This window comes from Anoplolepis gracilipes, chromosome 3, assembly GCF_047496725.1.
Source record: "Anoplolepis gracilipes chromosome 3, ASM4749672v1, whole genome shotgun sequence".
Taxonomy (NCBI): Eukaryota; Metazoa; Arthropoda; class Insecta; order Hymenoptera; family Formicidae; genus Anoplolepis; species Anoplolepis gracilipes.
In genome coordinates this window covers 9275104-9293219 of record NC_132972.1, presented here as the reverse complement: position 1 = coordinate 9293219, position 18116 = coordinate 9275104, and the positions used below count along the sequence as shown (strand labels likewise).

Here is an 18116-nt window from a genome sequence, read left to right as displayed (position 1 = left end):
ATATTTCATTAAAAGTATAAATTAAATATTAATTCTTAAATACATATCACATTTTTTGGGCTTTTTGTAGTTATCTCTCTCTTAATGTAATATATTATATGTAATAAGTATTATGAGTTTCTCGTCAAGAAATTATAATTATGCAGTTTGTGAAAAGATATTTATCGTAACTCTTGCAACTGCACGACAGTGTGATTATAATAAACAACTGCATTAAGTTTAATAATGAATTGGATAAGTTCTTAACGATCTGTCACAATCTTGAGTTTTTCCTCTTGAGCCATCAACTGATTTTTTATTTTCTGTAACAGTTCCTTCTTTACAGAATCTGGTACAAGTGTGCGAGCTCTGGTTGTCACTGCAGATAGCAGTGTGTCATAAGTAATATCGTGTCCATGTTCCTTTATCAATTCCTTCGAGATTAACTTTACTTGATCTCGCCATCCACATTCGACCAATCTACGTCTTAATAATTCTTTTAGCCTAAAAATAACATTTAAACATACAATATTAGATTAAGTTAGACAATTTGATTGTATTTGTTTAATTGAATCTGTTCAGAAATTGTTTAAATAAAAACTTTAGTTATGTATATCATAAAACAAAATTTATACAGCTAAAAGAAGGCTTATTTTTCTAAAATTACTTAAATAACTAACTTTAATTGTGTAATCAATGAAAAAACAATATAAACAATTAACTTATACCTACCCATCGCGGTCGCCAACCATCACTAATCTCTGATGTAGTGCAGTCTTCATCAATATATGAAATTAATTATATAATCTCAATTTTCGTTTCTTTATTCTGTGAATTATTTATTTCTTATTAACCTATCAAGTCAACAGTCAACAATTCCAAGCAATCTGTTAAGGGACAATTTTATTCCATCATTTTAAGGGCATTCTACAATGAAGATAGGAAGCCTTAAGCCGTTAAAAGTTGACCAATGACAGTTAAATGTGAGAAGAAAAATCAAATATGATTGGTTAATTTCTTACGGCTTAAGGTTTACTACTGCATTGTAGATGACCCTTTATCTTTACTATTTCGATGCCATTATTTGGATGCGTTCAGAAATCCTACCTATTGAATAGAGTAGCTTTTAATAGACCAATCAGGTCAGAGAAATATTTGGTTCTCTGTTCTGATTAGTCAACGCTACGGGTAGGATTTTTGAATGCAACCTCTCTAGAAAATTAGTAAACAAGCGGCTTAAGCCAGTATTTTACTCTTAAAATTTACCAAAATGCTAATTGACCTTAGATAACCTTTACTTTGTACCGACTGATAAAATGTAAATATTATCTTTTTTTACATGTGTGTATATAAATGATAAATAAATATATTCAAGATGTTTTTATTAAAAGGTTATAATTAAAAAAATATCAACACGAATTGTCCGCTATTTGTACAACACGAGTGCTATTAGATTTTATTTTTAGTATTATTTCTTGTGTATTATAGTACGTATTATACTAAATTTTATCTTATTAAAAAAGTGTTACCTGAGAGTGATAATACAAGTAATACAATTAGATATTATATAATATAATATATAATGTAATCAGTAATTCCTATACATTAACTAGTTTGTATTCAGTAAAAAAGAAAGTTTATTAAATAATATAGGCTTCTGAAAAATTTAATATAAATCTTTTAAAATTTTATACATTCGCGTATATATACATATATAAAATTTAGATTAACTTTTTCAAAAGCTTACATTGTTTAAAATTCTTTTTTAAGCTGAATACAAACTAATTACTGTACAGTAATTATTGATATATATAAATGTATATATATATATATATATATTTGCATATTTTAATTTGTATTAATTATTAATATTAATTTATATATTAATATTTTAGGATATGGCATCAACAATATTAAGTCGTATTCTCAAAAAAAGATATTTAATTATACCCAGCACATCACATTGTTTTAGTGTTATCCCTAATACTAAATACAATGTTTGGTATTCAACGAAGAAATCTACAACTAATGTTGAACTCAGTGAAACTGACAATAAGAAACAGATTAGTATAGCAGAAGTAGGTAAGTAAATTTCATATAATCTATCTTATCTACATTATTATATATATTGCATATACTTTTTTTCTTTTTTTCAGTCAAAGAAAATTTTAAATTTGCTGGACATCTAGGAATTATAATAAGTGGCATTGGAATGACTGCTTTTATATTGTATACCTTATTTTTGGAATTATTCTCTAGTGAAAGTCCAGATGCCATTTATAGTAAAGCTCGAAAACGTTGCATGGAACATCCAAAACTTATAGATTTGCTTGGAGCTCCTATAAAAGCTTATGTAGATGAAACAAATCGTAGACGCAGGAGACATATCAAGTATGTTTAAGTAACTTTTCTAAAATATATATGAAATATCGGTAACTATTTTGTGTATGTAAATTCTCGTATAAAAACGAATTTTGATTATTCATAAATATTTATCATTCTATAGATACATATAAAAATTTAATTATTTTTTTTAAGAATCTAAACAATATATTTGGAATATTTGGAATAATATATTTTTTTATATTTATTTTTTTCAGTCATATGTATTACAGGAAGAATGGTGTCAAATATATGAGGCTGAAGTTTTATTTAGAAGGAACAAGACGACGTGGAACAGCATTTTTAGAAGTGAAGAAAGTAAGTTTGCTAATAACATTTGCATAATTAATAATAATAAATATATTTATGCACTCACATATATATTCAATTTTAATTACAGAATGAATCTGATAAATTTGAATATTCATATTTATATGTTAATGTGAATGTTTTTGGAATAATCGTATTAGAACCTGAACAGAATGTAGATATATAGCAACAAGATTAAGACTTTGTACTGGATTTTAATTGATATAGAAGGAATTCAATTGGTGTACTAGTACACACTAGTGCACCTTAAAAGTTATACTTACAATATAAACATTAGTAAATAAAATATTAAGAAAATTATAATAATATAATATAATTTTTATTATGATATATTTTATTATAATATTATAATTTTTATTATGAATTTTATCATTATTTGCATAGAACAATAATAATAGTTTTAAATATCTTTTTTTACTTATGCCAATGTAAATTTATGTACGATAATCTTTGTGTATCGGTGTGTACTAATGCAACCTAACCAATTTATTAATACACGAGAAAAAGATAATTGATAATTGTATAATGTATCGTGAGATGTAAATAATATTTTACATTTAATATTACATATAATTACATATAATATAATTTTCTATAGAAGTGTAACTTAAATACATAAATATTCTTTTTTACTTAAATTGCTCAATCTATTTACTTTGTACTTTTAATTTTAATTTTAATTTATTTTGTTGACAAAATAATAGAAAATTGCTAAATATTGATTAATTATTGTTTTTCAAAATATAAAAATTAACTAACTTTATTTAATAAGCTGCATTTATAAATAAAGCTGCAATTGTGTGTGATATATTTTAAATATTGATCCTTTTTCAAAATTTTATATTCTTATATAGTTATAACACGTGTTATATATACTTTCTTTTCGTTGGTGTGTGTAAAACTTTATTTTTAGAGTTTACGTCATTTTATATTTTCACCCTAATCTTATACTCGATGATGATGAGAAAAAAAAACTCATAAGCATATCGCGGCGCTACGGAAACGGAACTGAGAGTTATGAAATTCGAAGAACAAATTCTTGGGTAGCGTGTTACGTGGACGCTAAAAATATGCATTATTCTATTCTACTATCATCTACTTATGCTATTGCACGAGTCTACGTGCATATAGCAACAACGTATATGTGCGTGTTATCAGACGTCAATAATTATTATTGATAATACGCATGACACATTTTATAATAATACTACTTATTCCTTCCTCACTATTATACAATTAAATCATTACTTACGCATATATAATACTGCATATGCACGCGTGAAAATGTCTCTAAAGAAAAGAAATCTGCGATTATTTGATTTCATTTATCATTATTTTTAATATCAATGATAAGCAATATATCTAAATTGTTTTATTTTGTAGGATATAATAATATTGATTTTTTATTAAAAATAAAACTTTCTACAAAAAAATTCCCTCAGTTTGTCTGTTTGAGTATTACACTTCTGGGAAGGAGATATTTATGTGTAATGCTTTATAAACGATTAGAACACGAAAAATAAAAAATGTAGCAATCAAGTCAAGTAAAAGCTATCGATAAGTCATTAATGAGCGCAGCATCCACTGCAGAGAGGCGTGTCCTGAAAATTGCATGTGGTAAATACATACCAAGGTGTTATACAATGCCCACGTTAGTGTATTCGCATATCATTACATATGCTATTAGCCGTCTTTCCTAAAAGTTAACCGAAGGTTGGCGGGAGATACACTATCGTTTGCTTCACTACAGTTGATTCTTACTGACAGTCGTCCGACAACCGGCACGAAGACTATGACACGTTATTCCAATCATCTTGCTCACACATGTTTGAGATGTACATAGTGACGTGATACGTGCAAAGTTGTTTGTGAAAGAAAAATACTTCAGATTTTCAGGTTGTTTTTGCAGGTATGCAGCTGTCAATTTTATTTTAAAAATATTATGTAATTATAGAAAAGTTATATTTATACTTATTCTATAAAAGTATTTAAAATCTAATATTTGCAATTTAACAATAATTGAAAATTTTATATATTTATTTGTTGCGAATATACATTATCAGTGATATATTTAAATTTGAAAGTATTGCGCGAATAATCTTTATAAATTTTATGTATATAAATTTTCAATTAAATTGTAAGCTATCAATTAAAAATATATACCACACTTATTTATCACATATTTTATTACATTAATGCAAATAAAATCTGTTTAAAAATTCCTTATTAAAAATTATTAACATAAAATTATAATGTAATAGGTATAGAAATATCTTTTGATTTTAATTTTTTCGATGAAAATATCATTATTAAAACGATAAAATTTCATGATTAACTAAATGTAGATTCTTTATAAAATATTATTTTCGTTATATTGATTTTTTAATCAATGGATCCTTTATTCATGATCCAATTATGAAAACTCATCTCATTTTAAACAATTTTCACTGTTCTTGAATAACTGTATTTTTGAGACATAGAATTAATTATTGTATTGAGATTTATTATATCTTTCTTTGGTTGTTCCGGTCTAGAAATGTTTAATTAATTTTGATAGTAATTCTTGTTCAGGCGATACATTTAACTATCTTTTATATTAATTGTTAAGTTTGACAAAAAAAGTCGAAAAATTAGAAAGGGATAATACACATACATTTTATGATTCATATATGCATATAGATCGAAGGACGACACAAAATACATAACTCTTATATGGACAACGTCTATCATTTCTCTTGATTTTGTTACAATGATAAAAAAGTGTTGCCCATGCCCATGTACCTGTCTTTCTGGATTCAGGGCCGTGTTTAGGCCCCAACATATCAGACCACAGACACCACGACCGCCTACAACCACTGCCCCTGGTAAGTTAATCCTATGCTAAATGATTGCTAATTGTTAATTTAATATACTTAAAATTAAATAAAAATGTAAAAATTATATAGTATTTAAAAAACTAATAATGCAATATGTATACAGGATATAATAAATATTTTTGTGTTAAAGCAAACGGCATAATATTGTTGCACTTATTGCATTATATTCATATTGAAGAAATTCTAATTATAACGCTATTATTAATGTTGATTAAAAGTTTGAAAGAGGAGAACTTTTCGAATAGATTATGTTCCCTTAATGTTTTCCCGAGGCAAGCGCAGCTGAATATTCTTACGACATTACGATTATCTGCACATCTACCAAAAGTTTGGGTTGCATTAAGAGAAGAATTAAAAATTGCAAGAGAGATAAGAATATTGTCTTACTTTTGTTTGCCTGTTTGAAATGGTTCTTGCATGCTTATTTCTACGTCTTGCTACGAGTTAATAAATTTTTGTAAAGTTTCAATCTCTCTCCAACCTTTCATCTCACATTATCAAAACTGAGACATTCGCCGATATTAAAAACAAATAATTACATATTTACTACATATGTGTGTGTATAATTTTTGTAATTATTAAAAGCTAAGTATATTTATTTATACCTCATTAATATATATATGTTCTCATTGTACACATAATTTGTGAAAATTATTAAAACACAAAAGTAATCATTGTTACATCATTAGAGATCACCGAATAAGATAAGAGTTTTCATGACCCGATATCAATTTCAAAGTCCGATTGAGTGAATCTCGATAAAGAGAAGAACCAAGATTCCAAGACATATTTGCCCTGACACGTAGTCAATTGACCCCTTTGAGGACGGAGGGTATAGGCGAGGCAAAAATCAATTAATATAAAACGGGGAGATAAGAGGGAAACGTCTACGCGGCATGAGTCACGAGCGCGTAAAATAATGCGGCCCGTATTGCGCGCCTAAAAGTAAATCGGAGGCACGTGCCTTATCAAGATAATATAGCGAGTAATATTTAGTGAAAGCTTCTGGTTTTCTCATCTAGATTGGATGATCATATGATAAATTATCAGAAGGCGCACAAACACGATTTTAATTTTTCTGTGATTTTATTTTAAAAATTCAAAGATATTATTTATTAATATATCTTGCACGTTTAATGTATATATATTTTATCAAACAGATTTTCAAACGAGATTTGAAATTATGTTTTATATCTGCACAATAAATATGCTAGATATTAGAGGATTATCTGTTAATTATAAATAAATATAAATTATATCAACAAGATTTGACTGTTTGAATACGATGTAAAGCATTAAATATTCAGTTAGCAAAGAAGCAAAGCTTTTCCGGTACACTTAAAGCCTATTTTCAGAATATCGGTCAAGGAAAAGATGTTGCGTTCCATAGGTTTTGCGATATAACACATGCTAAGAAAACACGCATTTAATTAACAATTTTTAGTATGATGAAAAATGTAACATCTGATATTTTGTATGTATTTCATATGATGTCATTATCATCATTTGGAAAAAATTGCAACACGTTTTGAATTCGATACGTCGGTGATGATTTTACTATCGCGATATAAAATTAAAAATTGTAAATGATTGAGATAAGTATTAACATAAGCGTAGGCGTGAAGATTTTTATCTGTCATTTCGTTGCCTCGAATCAAATATCGTTAATTTAGTGATGACATTCTGTTATGTAATACTGATTTTAAATTAGTCAAATATAACAGTGCAAAATAAAATGTAGTAAAGGAAGATATACATTGTGTATATTTTCATTGTCTAAGGCTTGTACAACTATTTGTTTATGTTTGAATTAGATATATATATATATATATATATATAGCAAACGTGAGCAATTCAATAATATAAATTTTGCAAAGAACGTAAGAAGCACTTGGAAGGATTGTATTCTTTCTTCTCTCTCTCTCTCTCTCTCTCTCTCACTTTCTTGACAGAGAGTTCTTGTACTTTGACAAGCGGCTGAATAATTTGTATAAATAAACGCAGATTCTATCGATGTAATGCGCGATTTGTTCCTCGTTCAAGTACACTCGCGCGATTTATCATTCTCTGGTTAAGAAAATATATACTCAAGCAAATGGGAAGTCAGCTTCCGCCTCTCTCGAGACGTCGACCTTCATTAAACAGCATCACCTTGCAGATTATGCATACCTATTTGAAATAGTCGTATTATTTATTGGGTATATCTTACATTTGTGTATGCAATTGTATCCGTTGTTTTAACTTGCAAGTATCATTTATTATTCACCGTAGATATATACGGAGTATTACGGAATTAATATGTTACTTTTTTAAAAAAAGATGCGTGTTTATGTATTAATGACGTATTAAAAAAACAATGTTTTCGCATCTTTTATTAAAGAGAGAGAAATTTTTTATAATTCCGGACACTTTGATTTTTAAAGTCTTGAATTAATATTAATGAAATTTTCTCGCGTATGAATGAAATTACGCAAGCGGCGCGATGCCGTAATTGCTAAATGGTGACGTCATTTCGTTGGAGTGTCATGTTACTATCAGCACTTTTACTCAACATATTTAAATTAATCTGAATCTGCTTTTTCAATCAATAGTTAAAAATAATTTTTCAGTAAATATGACTTATATTATTCTAACAAAAATCTAAGAAGCTCTATCGTGGCTCACAAACTAAACGACAGATTAGTCACAGAAAGTTTTGCGTAGGCTCGTGCTTTCGTTTGAGACTTTCAATCGGGGATTCTCCTCATTAAATCATTTTCTTCCAGATAACTTATTCCATTGACTCATTCTCTTTTATATAAATAGCACGACGTGTATATAAGCTACTGGACTTTTGCTCTTGACGCGGATTTATTATACCAGGAGAAGGCGGCGCTTCTCTGATGCCAGATAATTAAGATATCTAGATATGTATCTATGAGAGCATCAACAAGTTGTTCGTAGACGAAGATCGTTCGCGCATGCTTTAGGTGAATAAGAATTATAATTGCATCAATTGAATGACATACATATGTATATCGACATACAATGATAAATACGTTATAAAAACTATATCAAACGCGTTTCCTTAAGTCTTAATTATTAAACCATTCTACGTATATTGTGTTGAAAAAATATAAGTAGTAGTTAATTTAAATATAGAGAACTTTATATTTTTCATTTAGTTTTAAATGAATTTCACGTTAATAGAGCTACACGATATTGAAAATGAAACGAAATAAGATCTTATTAATTTTTTTTCTGAAAAGAGATCAATTTTATCAATTTTAAATTGATCAATAAAAAGATCGATCGATGGCGAGCAAGCGCGAGTGATGTAAGTGCAGAACACTTTTATACTTGGCCGAGTTCTCGTCGTTATTTTCGTTCGTAAACACAATACTTACGCATACGTCTGTGATATGAATCTGAGTCCACTGAGTCATTTGAATATCATCATTTTCGTATTAAGACTGATGAAATAAGCGAATTACAATTGACAATTGGAGTGTATTATTATATGCGAATTTAATAATAAGACGAGTAATTCGCATAATCTGTCTTGTTATTTCGCATCTTAAATAAGTACGGTAAATAGAGTTTCATGTAACAACATGGTAATTGTTGTCGGTGAATCGATGATTAATTACAGAGCAGTGATAACATTTTGATTTTAACAAACATAAGAAATAGTTTATACGAATCGATCTTAATTACTTATCTTAATTTATTCTAGATTAATTATGTATCGTTTCATAAAAAACTATAATCTCTACGCAGCGCATATTTTAGTTTTCAGGATATAACATTTTATAAAAAATGTAATTTATAATCTTTAACTATATAAACTTTATTAGAATGCATTTTACTACATTTATCGTTTAATTAGTCTCTCATTTTTCTTTAAATAATAATTGTAAATTCATGTCTTAAGTCACATTTACAAATCAATTTATGCAAATAAAAGTGAGTGACGCCGATTAATCGCTTACAATGACAATGTGTCGGCGCGAGAAATAATAGATATGTATTGAAAGCATGCATAATGAGAAGAGTACTTCTTCAAATTGTATGTAATTGCCGCAGATTGCTTTCTGACTAATACAGAGCACACCTTGTCTTTCCGTAAATGGTACAACCTATGTTCCTGACCTGAAATCCCGATCAATTGGCTGTCGATTTCACTGTATTAAATTGTATCTTATTAACCAGAAATGGTAATTACAAGTCCACGATAAGTGATTTCTTTTTAAATGTGTTCCTAAATAAATAAACCGGTATAAAAACGATAATAAAAATAAACCCCGTTATATTAAAATAAATCAATTGACTAAAAGACGAATCGATTAAAATGAAAAAAATCGATAAAAATATGAAAAATAATGTGCAATTTTAGTGATTTATAATATTTTTGAACAATTAGTCACAACAGCGCTACGAAAAATTCTTTAGTTATTAACATAAAATATACATAAAAAAACTTATGTTTATGGATTATTTAAATATTATTTTAGTCTTATATATTATATCTTTTGTAATATTTCATTATTGGATTAATATTAATGTTAGCTAAATTTTAAGATATTTTCATGTTTAATATATTTATAACTTTTTATTATATATTTTATATTTTATATATGATATATTTATAGGATATTATGTGTATAAGATTTAATTTCTATTTTATGTATTGCAACAATTTAATTGCGCATGCAAAATCAACTTGCGCGACTGCATTTCATAATAATCAATTAGAGTGCGGGGTAAAGGAAGCGGGTTTGTCACTATTGAAAAATCTGCATGCAATACAGGGTAATAATCCATCTTTTTATGATCATTAATGTCGTTCTGATTTGTAATATAGGAGATTGTGCAGATCTTTCCCAATAGTAAATAGTATTTATGATTTGTAGTTAATCTTTTTTGAATTCTAATTGGTTGCAATGACTCTTTTAATAAGCATGATTATAGGCTTGTGTTAGTAAATTGATCGCGTGTAGGTGCGCAATTTTTAAATTAAATTACAAAACATTATTCACGTTTCTAATGTAGGCGTAACTAATTTTCGTAATCTTATTTGTCGACATTTTAAAAATTTTGATTCATGGAAACATTTGTAAAAATTTTAAATAAAATAATTATAAATATTTGTAGAATTTAAATCATATTATAATTCTGAATTATAAAATAAGAGAAAACTTAAATTGAATTGTTAATTATTATATCTAAGATTTAAAGTTATATAGTGCTATATTTAATGGTTGCATCGTTACATTATAAAAGGATATCATTACTTTGGCATTTGCAATTTGCACAAGTTACAAATATATGTATCCCTGAACTACTTATGAGAACAATGAAAGAACAATGTTAAGAATGACGCATTATTATTTTTTAAATACATTATGAGACAACTGTCATTGTAATAATAAAGTGTTGAATTAATATTCTATTTATTACAATTCTTAAAGTATAGTTATATTATATTACGAGTTTCATACGAAATAATATATCAGTTTTAAGTAAAATAATTATTTGTTATTAAATAATTGTTTGTTACTTGATATACGATAGCAATGCCTTGTATTTTGATAACAATTTTCTTTTTTCTTGATTACAAAAATTCGATTACACTAAACCTGATTGCAATAATTTCAAAATTTTTAATTTGTTATATAAAATGCTTGTGTCTGTTATTCTCAATTTTAATATTTCATTAAAGTATACAAAAATGTTCAATAAAAATTGAATTTGTTGAAACAATTTAGATTTTCGAAGCTTTTCAAAAATTTTTGAACTAAATATTAATCAGTTTAGTAAAGAATTCAAAGGAGACTTTCGAAATTTAGAATAATCTCAACTACAATTATATATTGCCGATTAATTTATAAGAATGAAAAATGGGTAATTTTCTTTCTATCTCTCTCTCTCTCTCTCTTTCTTTCGATCTCTCACTCACTCTTTTATTGACGCGGGTGTCACCGATGACGCCATGTATGGTTGCACTCAGTGTTGCAGCACATTAGTCCTTGAAATCGTTCCTAGAACACATCAGCCTAGGCTACATATTTTTCCTTCCTCTTTGTCGTCGGCAAAGCTCTTCAGTCATTCGGCGAACTCGCGTTCGGTGCGTTCTCCAACCATGTATCCAGCTTTTCGTTCGTATCCGCGACCGGTGCAACCGGTGCAACCAGTGCAGCCGGCGGTTCCGGACCGTCGAGGGATGTTTTATAGATTCTACGATCGCTACCGGATATTCAACGATCGGCGTATCCGACCGTTTCCGTTTAGATTTTATTGTGAGTCCTGCGCGAAGAATTAGAAACAATGTAATTATGTAAAGAAAAATGACATCTAAATTAAAAAGCATATTCGTCAGTTTTGTTATATATCTAGTATCTACATTTGTTTTTAGTTTAGAAAAGAATTAAATTATCAGCATCATAATAAGTATTAAATAAATAAATTATCAACATCTAAATTAAAATATATAAATAAATTCATCAGTATCATAAATCGTCATCACATCAATCGAAAAAAGTGAAAAGTAAAAAGATTAATCACTGAAGATGCTTTTTTACTAAAGACATAATTTTATTCCAAAATTTTTACAAATATTTATTATTTAATTATTATTTAATATTACTATTTCCGTAGAATTCTTCTTTCTTCCTACATATTGTATTATAACTTTTACGTAATTTTTTAAAAAATGCTGTTGTTCATAGGGGAAGATTTTGGCGTTCCAGTATTGACGGTTCACAATGTAGATCCTTGTATTGAAGAGAACGGTGAGAATCATCGGACATCTAGATACGAGCTGATGACCCGTCACGATGACAGAGCGAGACTCGTTGTCAGACGTGGTCAGGAATTTTATCTGCATCTAAGCCTATCTCGAGACTATATTTCTTCCATCGACGGGATTTCTATCGTCTTCACTCTAGATGGCATCGAAAGGCCGCAATATGGACACGGGACACTGGTGGCAACCGCTCTGCTCAATCCTGGAGAGATTTCCGAAGCTGCTTGGCAGACCACCATTGACGCTAGAGGACAAAATTTCTTAAGGATAAAGGCAAGTCCGAGGGCTTACGATATTGATATGCAGATTTTGACAGATTTTTTATTATTATTAAGATTTTGATTGAACATTATATCTCATTATTGGTTTTAGGTTGTACCATCCGCAAATGCAATTATAGGCAAATGGAAAATAGAGATCGATACCAAGAACAAGGAAACTGAAGGAGCTGTCAGTTACACGATGGATTATCCGTTTTATTTAATTTGTAATCCATGGTGCGAAGGTATATATTCGCAATATTTTAATCTCTTTTCTTTTTCAACAGAATGTTGAACATCATGTGCACATCACGCAAGTTTTCAAAGTTTTATATCATATTATTGCTTTATAATAAACAATAATGAAGAATCTCTTTTAAGAAATAGAGATTCTCTTCTATAGAAAATTAGAGATTATCGAAAAAAGAAAAAAAGTTTCGACTATATCAAGAAGCTACAGGTTTAAAAAATTTCAAAATATTAACGTTCTCGAATTTTGCAAAAAAAAATTTTTTTAGACGACGTGGTTTATCTGGAAAATGAGCTTGAACGTCAGGAATACGTGCTGGCGGAGGATGGTTTAATTTGGCGCGGAAGTCATAATCGTTTGCGACCCACAGTGTGGAAGTACGCGCAATTCGAGCGAGACATTTTGGATAGTGCCTTACACCTAATGATCCAAGTCGGCAAAGTTCGAGTTTCCGGGAGAAACGATCCCGTCATCATAACGCGTTGTTTATCCGCCGCGGTAAGTTATTTTTATTGTTGAGCCGTATTTTGAAATAATTTTTAAAGTATAATTTTTTAAATACTTTCTCTCTTTCGAAAATACAAGCAAAATTGTGAAACTTGAAGAATTTTTAGATTGTCTTTTGTAAGTGCCATTGGTTGGTCTAGGTGAATTCCCCCGATGACAACGGGGCAGTGATGGGAAATTGGTCGGATGATTACGAGGGTGGTACACCACCTACAAGATGGATGGGCTCGCAGAAAATACTCCAGGAATATTACAAAACGAAAAAACCGGTCAAGTACGGACAATGTTGGGTCTTCTCCGGTGTGTTGGCGACAGTTTGTCGCACTCTGGGTATACCTTGTCGAGTGATAACCAACTACTCGAGCGCGCATGATACTCAGAGCAGTCTGACCGTGGACTATTTTGTGAATGCTGAGGGCAAGATCATGGAAGAGCTTAACAGCGATTCGATATGGTAATTTAAAGAAAAAGAAGACGATCACCTTTTAATTACAAACAAGAGTGAAATATTATCATTAAATATTTATCAGTGTAATGATTATGATGATATTAATTTAAAATTTAGAAACTTAATGAAATTAAGGAATTAAATTTATTAGAAGTCCAAATTTCTTCTTTTTATCGTTAAAGGAATTTCCACGTCTGGAATGAGGTGTGGATGAAACGATTGGACTTATCGCCGGATTGTTCAGGATGGCAAGCGATCGATGCTACTCCTCAGGAATTAAGCGAAGGCGCGTATCGTTGTGGGCCAGCTTCCGTGGTCGCCGTGAAGAAGGGTGAAGTCCTACGTCCTTACGATAACGCATTCCTCTTTGCCGAGGTGAATGCCGACAAGGTTTTCTGGCGTTACAATGGACCTACGCAGCCCTTGAAACTAGTTCGCAAAGATATGTACGGGTACGTACGGAATATATATATTTTTTTTAATTTTCAATGTATGTTACTCGTCTTTGGTTAACTAAACTGAAAATAATTGAATAATCAGGCAATGGTAATTTTGTTACAGCATCGGCCGATTGATTAGCACGAAAGCGGTTGGAAAATGGACGAGGGAAGACATCACGCACACTTACAAATATCCAGAGGGTAAGAAATTCTTAACAGAAAATTATGCAATTAAAAGGAGTGTTATTAATCAAGAAATAATTTTTTTATGATGTTACAATTCAAAAAATATATCGATTTTAAATATATATATATATATATATATATTGATTTCTAATTATAAAATATTAATATATTAATATGACATCTAGTTGACTACTAATATAAATTGCATAAGAATCATGTCTCATATAATAGAATCTGATGAAGAACGTGCTGCCATGCTGAAGGCGCTGCGTCAAAGCGAGTCTTTATTTAGCCGTTATTATCTCAATGAGGAGTTCAACGACGTCATGTTCACTTTTGAACTGCGTGATGATATCATAATTGGACAGCCTTTTAGGTATTTAATTTATTAATAAAACTATTTTATTATATTCGCAATATTATCTAAATAACATAGCACAAATTGAATTGTAAAATTCTTCAAACTTCGCTTTTTTTCACAATTTATTTTATAAGATTATCGTTTTTTTAACGTTTTATTTTATTGAGTATAACACCTATTCTGAATCATTGTTTTATTTTCTGATAGTGTGGTACTGTTAATTAAAAATCGGAATTCGCTAATGGAGTATCGCGTGACCGTAATTCTGAGAGTGGAGACTGTCTTGTATACTGGTCGAGTGGGAGATCCGGTGAAAAGATTGCACGTCGACAGATTAGTTCGACCAGGAATGCTTGAGGAAATTCGCATGGATGTTTCTTGGGAGGAATACGGTCCGAGATTGTTAGATCAATGTGCGTTTAACATCGCCTGTCTCGCTACCGTTAAGGACACGAACTTCGAGTACTTTGCACAGGATGACTTCCGCGTTAGGAAACCTGACATTAAAATCACGGTAACTATTAAACTATCTATATATTATCAAAACTCAATAAGTAATATATAAGTAAGGATAGAAAATGGATATGACAAGTGACATGTATACATATTACTTTATATAAAAATAAATTTTATTATTTATAGTTGCATAACGATGCAATCGTCGGTCAAACTTTACACGCTTCGGCCAAGTTTCGTAATCCACTACCAATTCCTTTGAAGAAGGGTAGCTTCCTTATCGAAGGGCCTGGTTTGGACGAGCAGTTGAAGCTGAAATTATCAGAGTCCGTTGACGTAGATGCGGATGCAGAATGTACTTTCTCCATGATACCCAAGTTAGAAGGACGTGCCAGGATAGCGGCAAAATTTTATTCAAAGGAATTGGAGGATGTTGATGGACATTCGTACAATTTTATAGTCAAATCGGCAAAAACAATTAATAATTCTGAGTAATCGCGCGCGCGCGCGCGATATTTTCAAGAATATTTTATTTTGTGGATAATAATTTAGCATATTCTTATATTTTTACATAATTCATATATGTATTAATTGTGCAATAATTATTATTTTAGTGAATGTAATGAAAAAAGTAATTGTTATAAAATTATAATCATAACTGCTTGAAAAAGAACTGCTCCAGAAAGATTATAACCGAGTGCAATAATATACAAAGTTGTGATGTATAAGCTTATGCAGAGTAGTAATGCAAGTGAAAATTAGATCTTTTTATTGTGTAAATATATATTCGAATTTTATTTAAAAAAAAGAAAAAAATCGTAAAACTAAAAGTATACCGTTTTACAATTTTTCTCTTAACTAAACAAATATAATATTATTTAGGTCAAACATTTATCTCGAATCATAAAAAATCAAATTGAGAAAAACATAAAGTGTGTTCATTTATCGATTGTAACTCGACTGTAGAATTGTAGATAAAGATATCAAATTAGATAAGTTAAAATGCATAATCAAAACTATTTTTAATTTATTATCTTTTCTCATAAATGGTTTTATTGCTATTATTTATACTACGTGTTCATAGGAGTGTATTTAAGAAAACATAACATGCATTTATATACACGTATTATATATTTATGTTAATAAAATAATCTATGATATATATTTTATCACATTTATGTTATAGTGTTACCAATTCTCAGAATAGTTGATGTCTACGATCAATGTCAGATATCGTTTACTGCATCTATCTTTATTAAAGTCCCGAATTACTGAATGAAGATATTATTGAAATAGTGACGAGATAAACGCCGTAGTTTCATACGCAACAACAGCGAGGCGAATTGTATTATATTATATCTTTGTGCAAGCTACTCAGTTGCAATTATCTTAAATTTTAGATAATTGAATCTTTTAGTAACAGCTGAGCCAATTAAATTCTTAAGAAACATAATCAATAGTTTGAGTCTCAATTATGTAAGGAATATTATATAAAGAAAGTGTCTTTATTTTAGCTTGTAGAGTTTAATCAAAAGATTTAATCAAGAAAAGATAATACAAAATACATAAAATTTAATTTAAAAAAATTGAAGCTAAAAAATTAAAAGTAAAATAATCGAATACAAAAAAGGAGAGAAGGAAATCTCACCATGACCATACTGTCCCATTTCCTACCGACTTGTATCGGCATCGCGGACCTGATGACGAATGGTGGACGTTTAAGGTGAATGTCAGTTACTCTCAAGGAGCAACAGCACGAATGGGGTACCGGTTCGAGCCGCGGCTTCCGCGGTGGGTATCGCGGTAAAAAATTCAATCGACAGAGACTACCTGGCGGTCGATATTAACGACCGGCAATCGAGAGGGTCGCTGTGGCGAGTGCGTGATTATTCAAAGAAGAGGATGAAAAGGAAAAGGACAGGGATGGACTTAAATTAATGAAACTTCGATTTCGAGTTCACCAGGAATAATCTTATTCAGAAATATGCAACGCAGTTTGCTTCAAGACTCTCCATCTTACTAAAAGAGCTTACAAAAAAGAAATAAGGAAAAAAAAATTAATTGCATTGTAATGTTTAAATTTTATACGCAATATATTTTGTACACAAAACTAACGTAAGATATCTTTCATTATGCTATATTTTGTTTTTGCCGCGAATAAATTTTACGGCTCTTAATCTGAAGACTTGAAAGAGGCAAAACATTTTATATATATTTTACAGAATATGCAAAGAGAAATGTTCCATTCAACTCTATTTTAATTATATTGATTATGCTTTTGTCAGAGAAACCTTAAAAAATTATTAACTTTAGACTTTCAGAAAAGTCACCATTCGCCCCTGAAGAAGAAGAAGAAGAGGAAGAGCAGGACTTTACGCGCGCGCGACAGCGGGAGGGAGCAAAAAAAGGACGCGGATGATGATGAGCTCCGGGCTGATAGGAGGCCAGGATGATGCGAACGATGTATCACCATCCGGGAAATTAATGTTGAAATATGGTCCTGGATGAACGATACGCGGCGCCCAGGCGGGACCGATAGGGACCAACGAGGAAATGTGCAGTGGCGAAGAAGAGAATTGCACGGGAGACAAGGTTGTTACGGGATCGATTAATGAATCGTCGGTCGAAATAGTAAAGTGGCGAGAATATCGGTGCAACAAATTGGACAGTAAGTTGAAGGGATGAGTGATGAAAGGGAGTAGCTTGAAAGGAATTGGATTGAAAAGCAAATACAAATGTGTGTACTAAATTTTTGTGTTTTACATAATTGCTTTATTTATTTTCTTCAGAGCCTCTTTTATTGAATCAAATAAGACGTAAAAAAACATAGTAAACTTTTTGTCGTAATTTATGAAAC

General features: G+C 29.9%; 3 protein-coding genes across 4 annotated transcripts; 2 read left to right on the top strand and 1 right to left on the bottom strand.

Annotated features, from left to right (window-relative positions):
* Positions 1-35: 35 nt before the first annotated feature.
* E(y)2 (enhancer of yellow 2) lies at positions 36-899 on the bottom strand. Its single transcript, XM_072888869.1, has 2 exons — positions 712-899; positions 36-483 (listed from the first exon to the last, which is right to left on the bottom strand). The coding sequence occupies exons 1-2, from the start codon at positions 759-761 to the stop codon at positions 243-245; spliced, it is 291 nt and encodes a 96-aa protein (XP_072744970.1). The 5' UTR covers positions 762-899; the 3' UTR covers positions 36-242.
* A 470-nt stretch (positions 900-1369) lies between these two features.
* On the top strand, positions 1370-3420 carry LOC140664105 (mitochondrial import inner membrane translocase subunit Tim21). Its single transcript, XM_072888868.1, has 5 exons — positions 1370-1526; positions 1875-2061; positions 2136-2370; positions 2580-2679; positions 2762-3420. Exons 2-5 carry the CDS (start codon positions 1878-1880, stop codon positions 2855-2857), a joined length of 615 nt encoding a protein of 204 aa, XP_072744969.1. The 5' UTR covers positions 1370-1526; positions 1875-1877; the 3' UTR covers positions 2858-3420.
* A 648-nt stretch (positions 3421-4068) lies between these two features.
* Positions 4069-16237, top strand: Tg (transglutaminase). Of its 2 annotated transcripts, XM_072888856.1 has the most exons (11): positions 4069-4600; positions 5371-5555; positions 12275-12624; positions 12724-12856; positions 13130-13359; positions 13509-13822; positions 13999-14268; positions 14378-14457; positions 14674-14818; positions 15011-15317; positions 15446-16236. In XM_072888856.1, exons 2-11 carry the CDS (start codon positions 5441-5443, stop codon positions 15752-15754), a joined length of 2253 nt encoding a protein of 750 aa, XP_072744957.1. In that variant the 5' UTR covers positions 4069-4600; positions 5371-5440; the 3' UTR covers positions 15755-16236. The 2 variants fall into 2 exon arrangements, with proteins under 2 accessions (XP_072744957.1, XP_072744956.1); XM_072888855.1 differs by lacking the exons at positions 4069-4600; positions 5371-5555 and adding an exon at positions 11645-11845 and having other exon boundaries at positions 15446-16237.
* The last annotated feature ends 1879 nt before the right edge of the window (positions 16238-18116 follow it).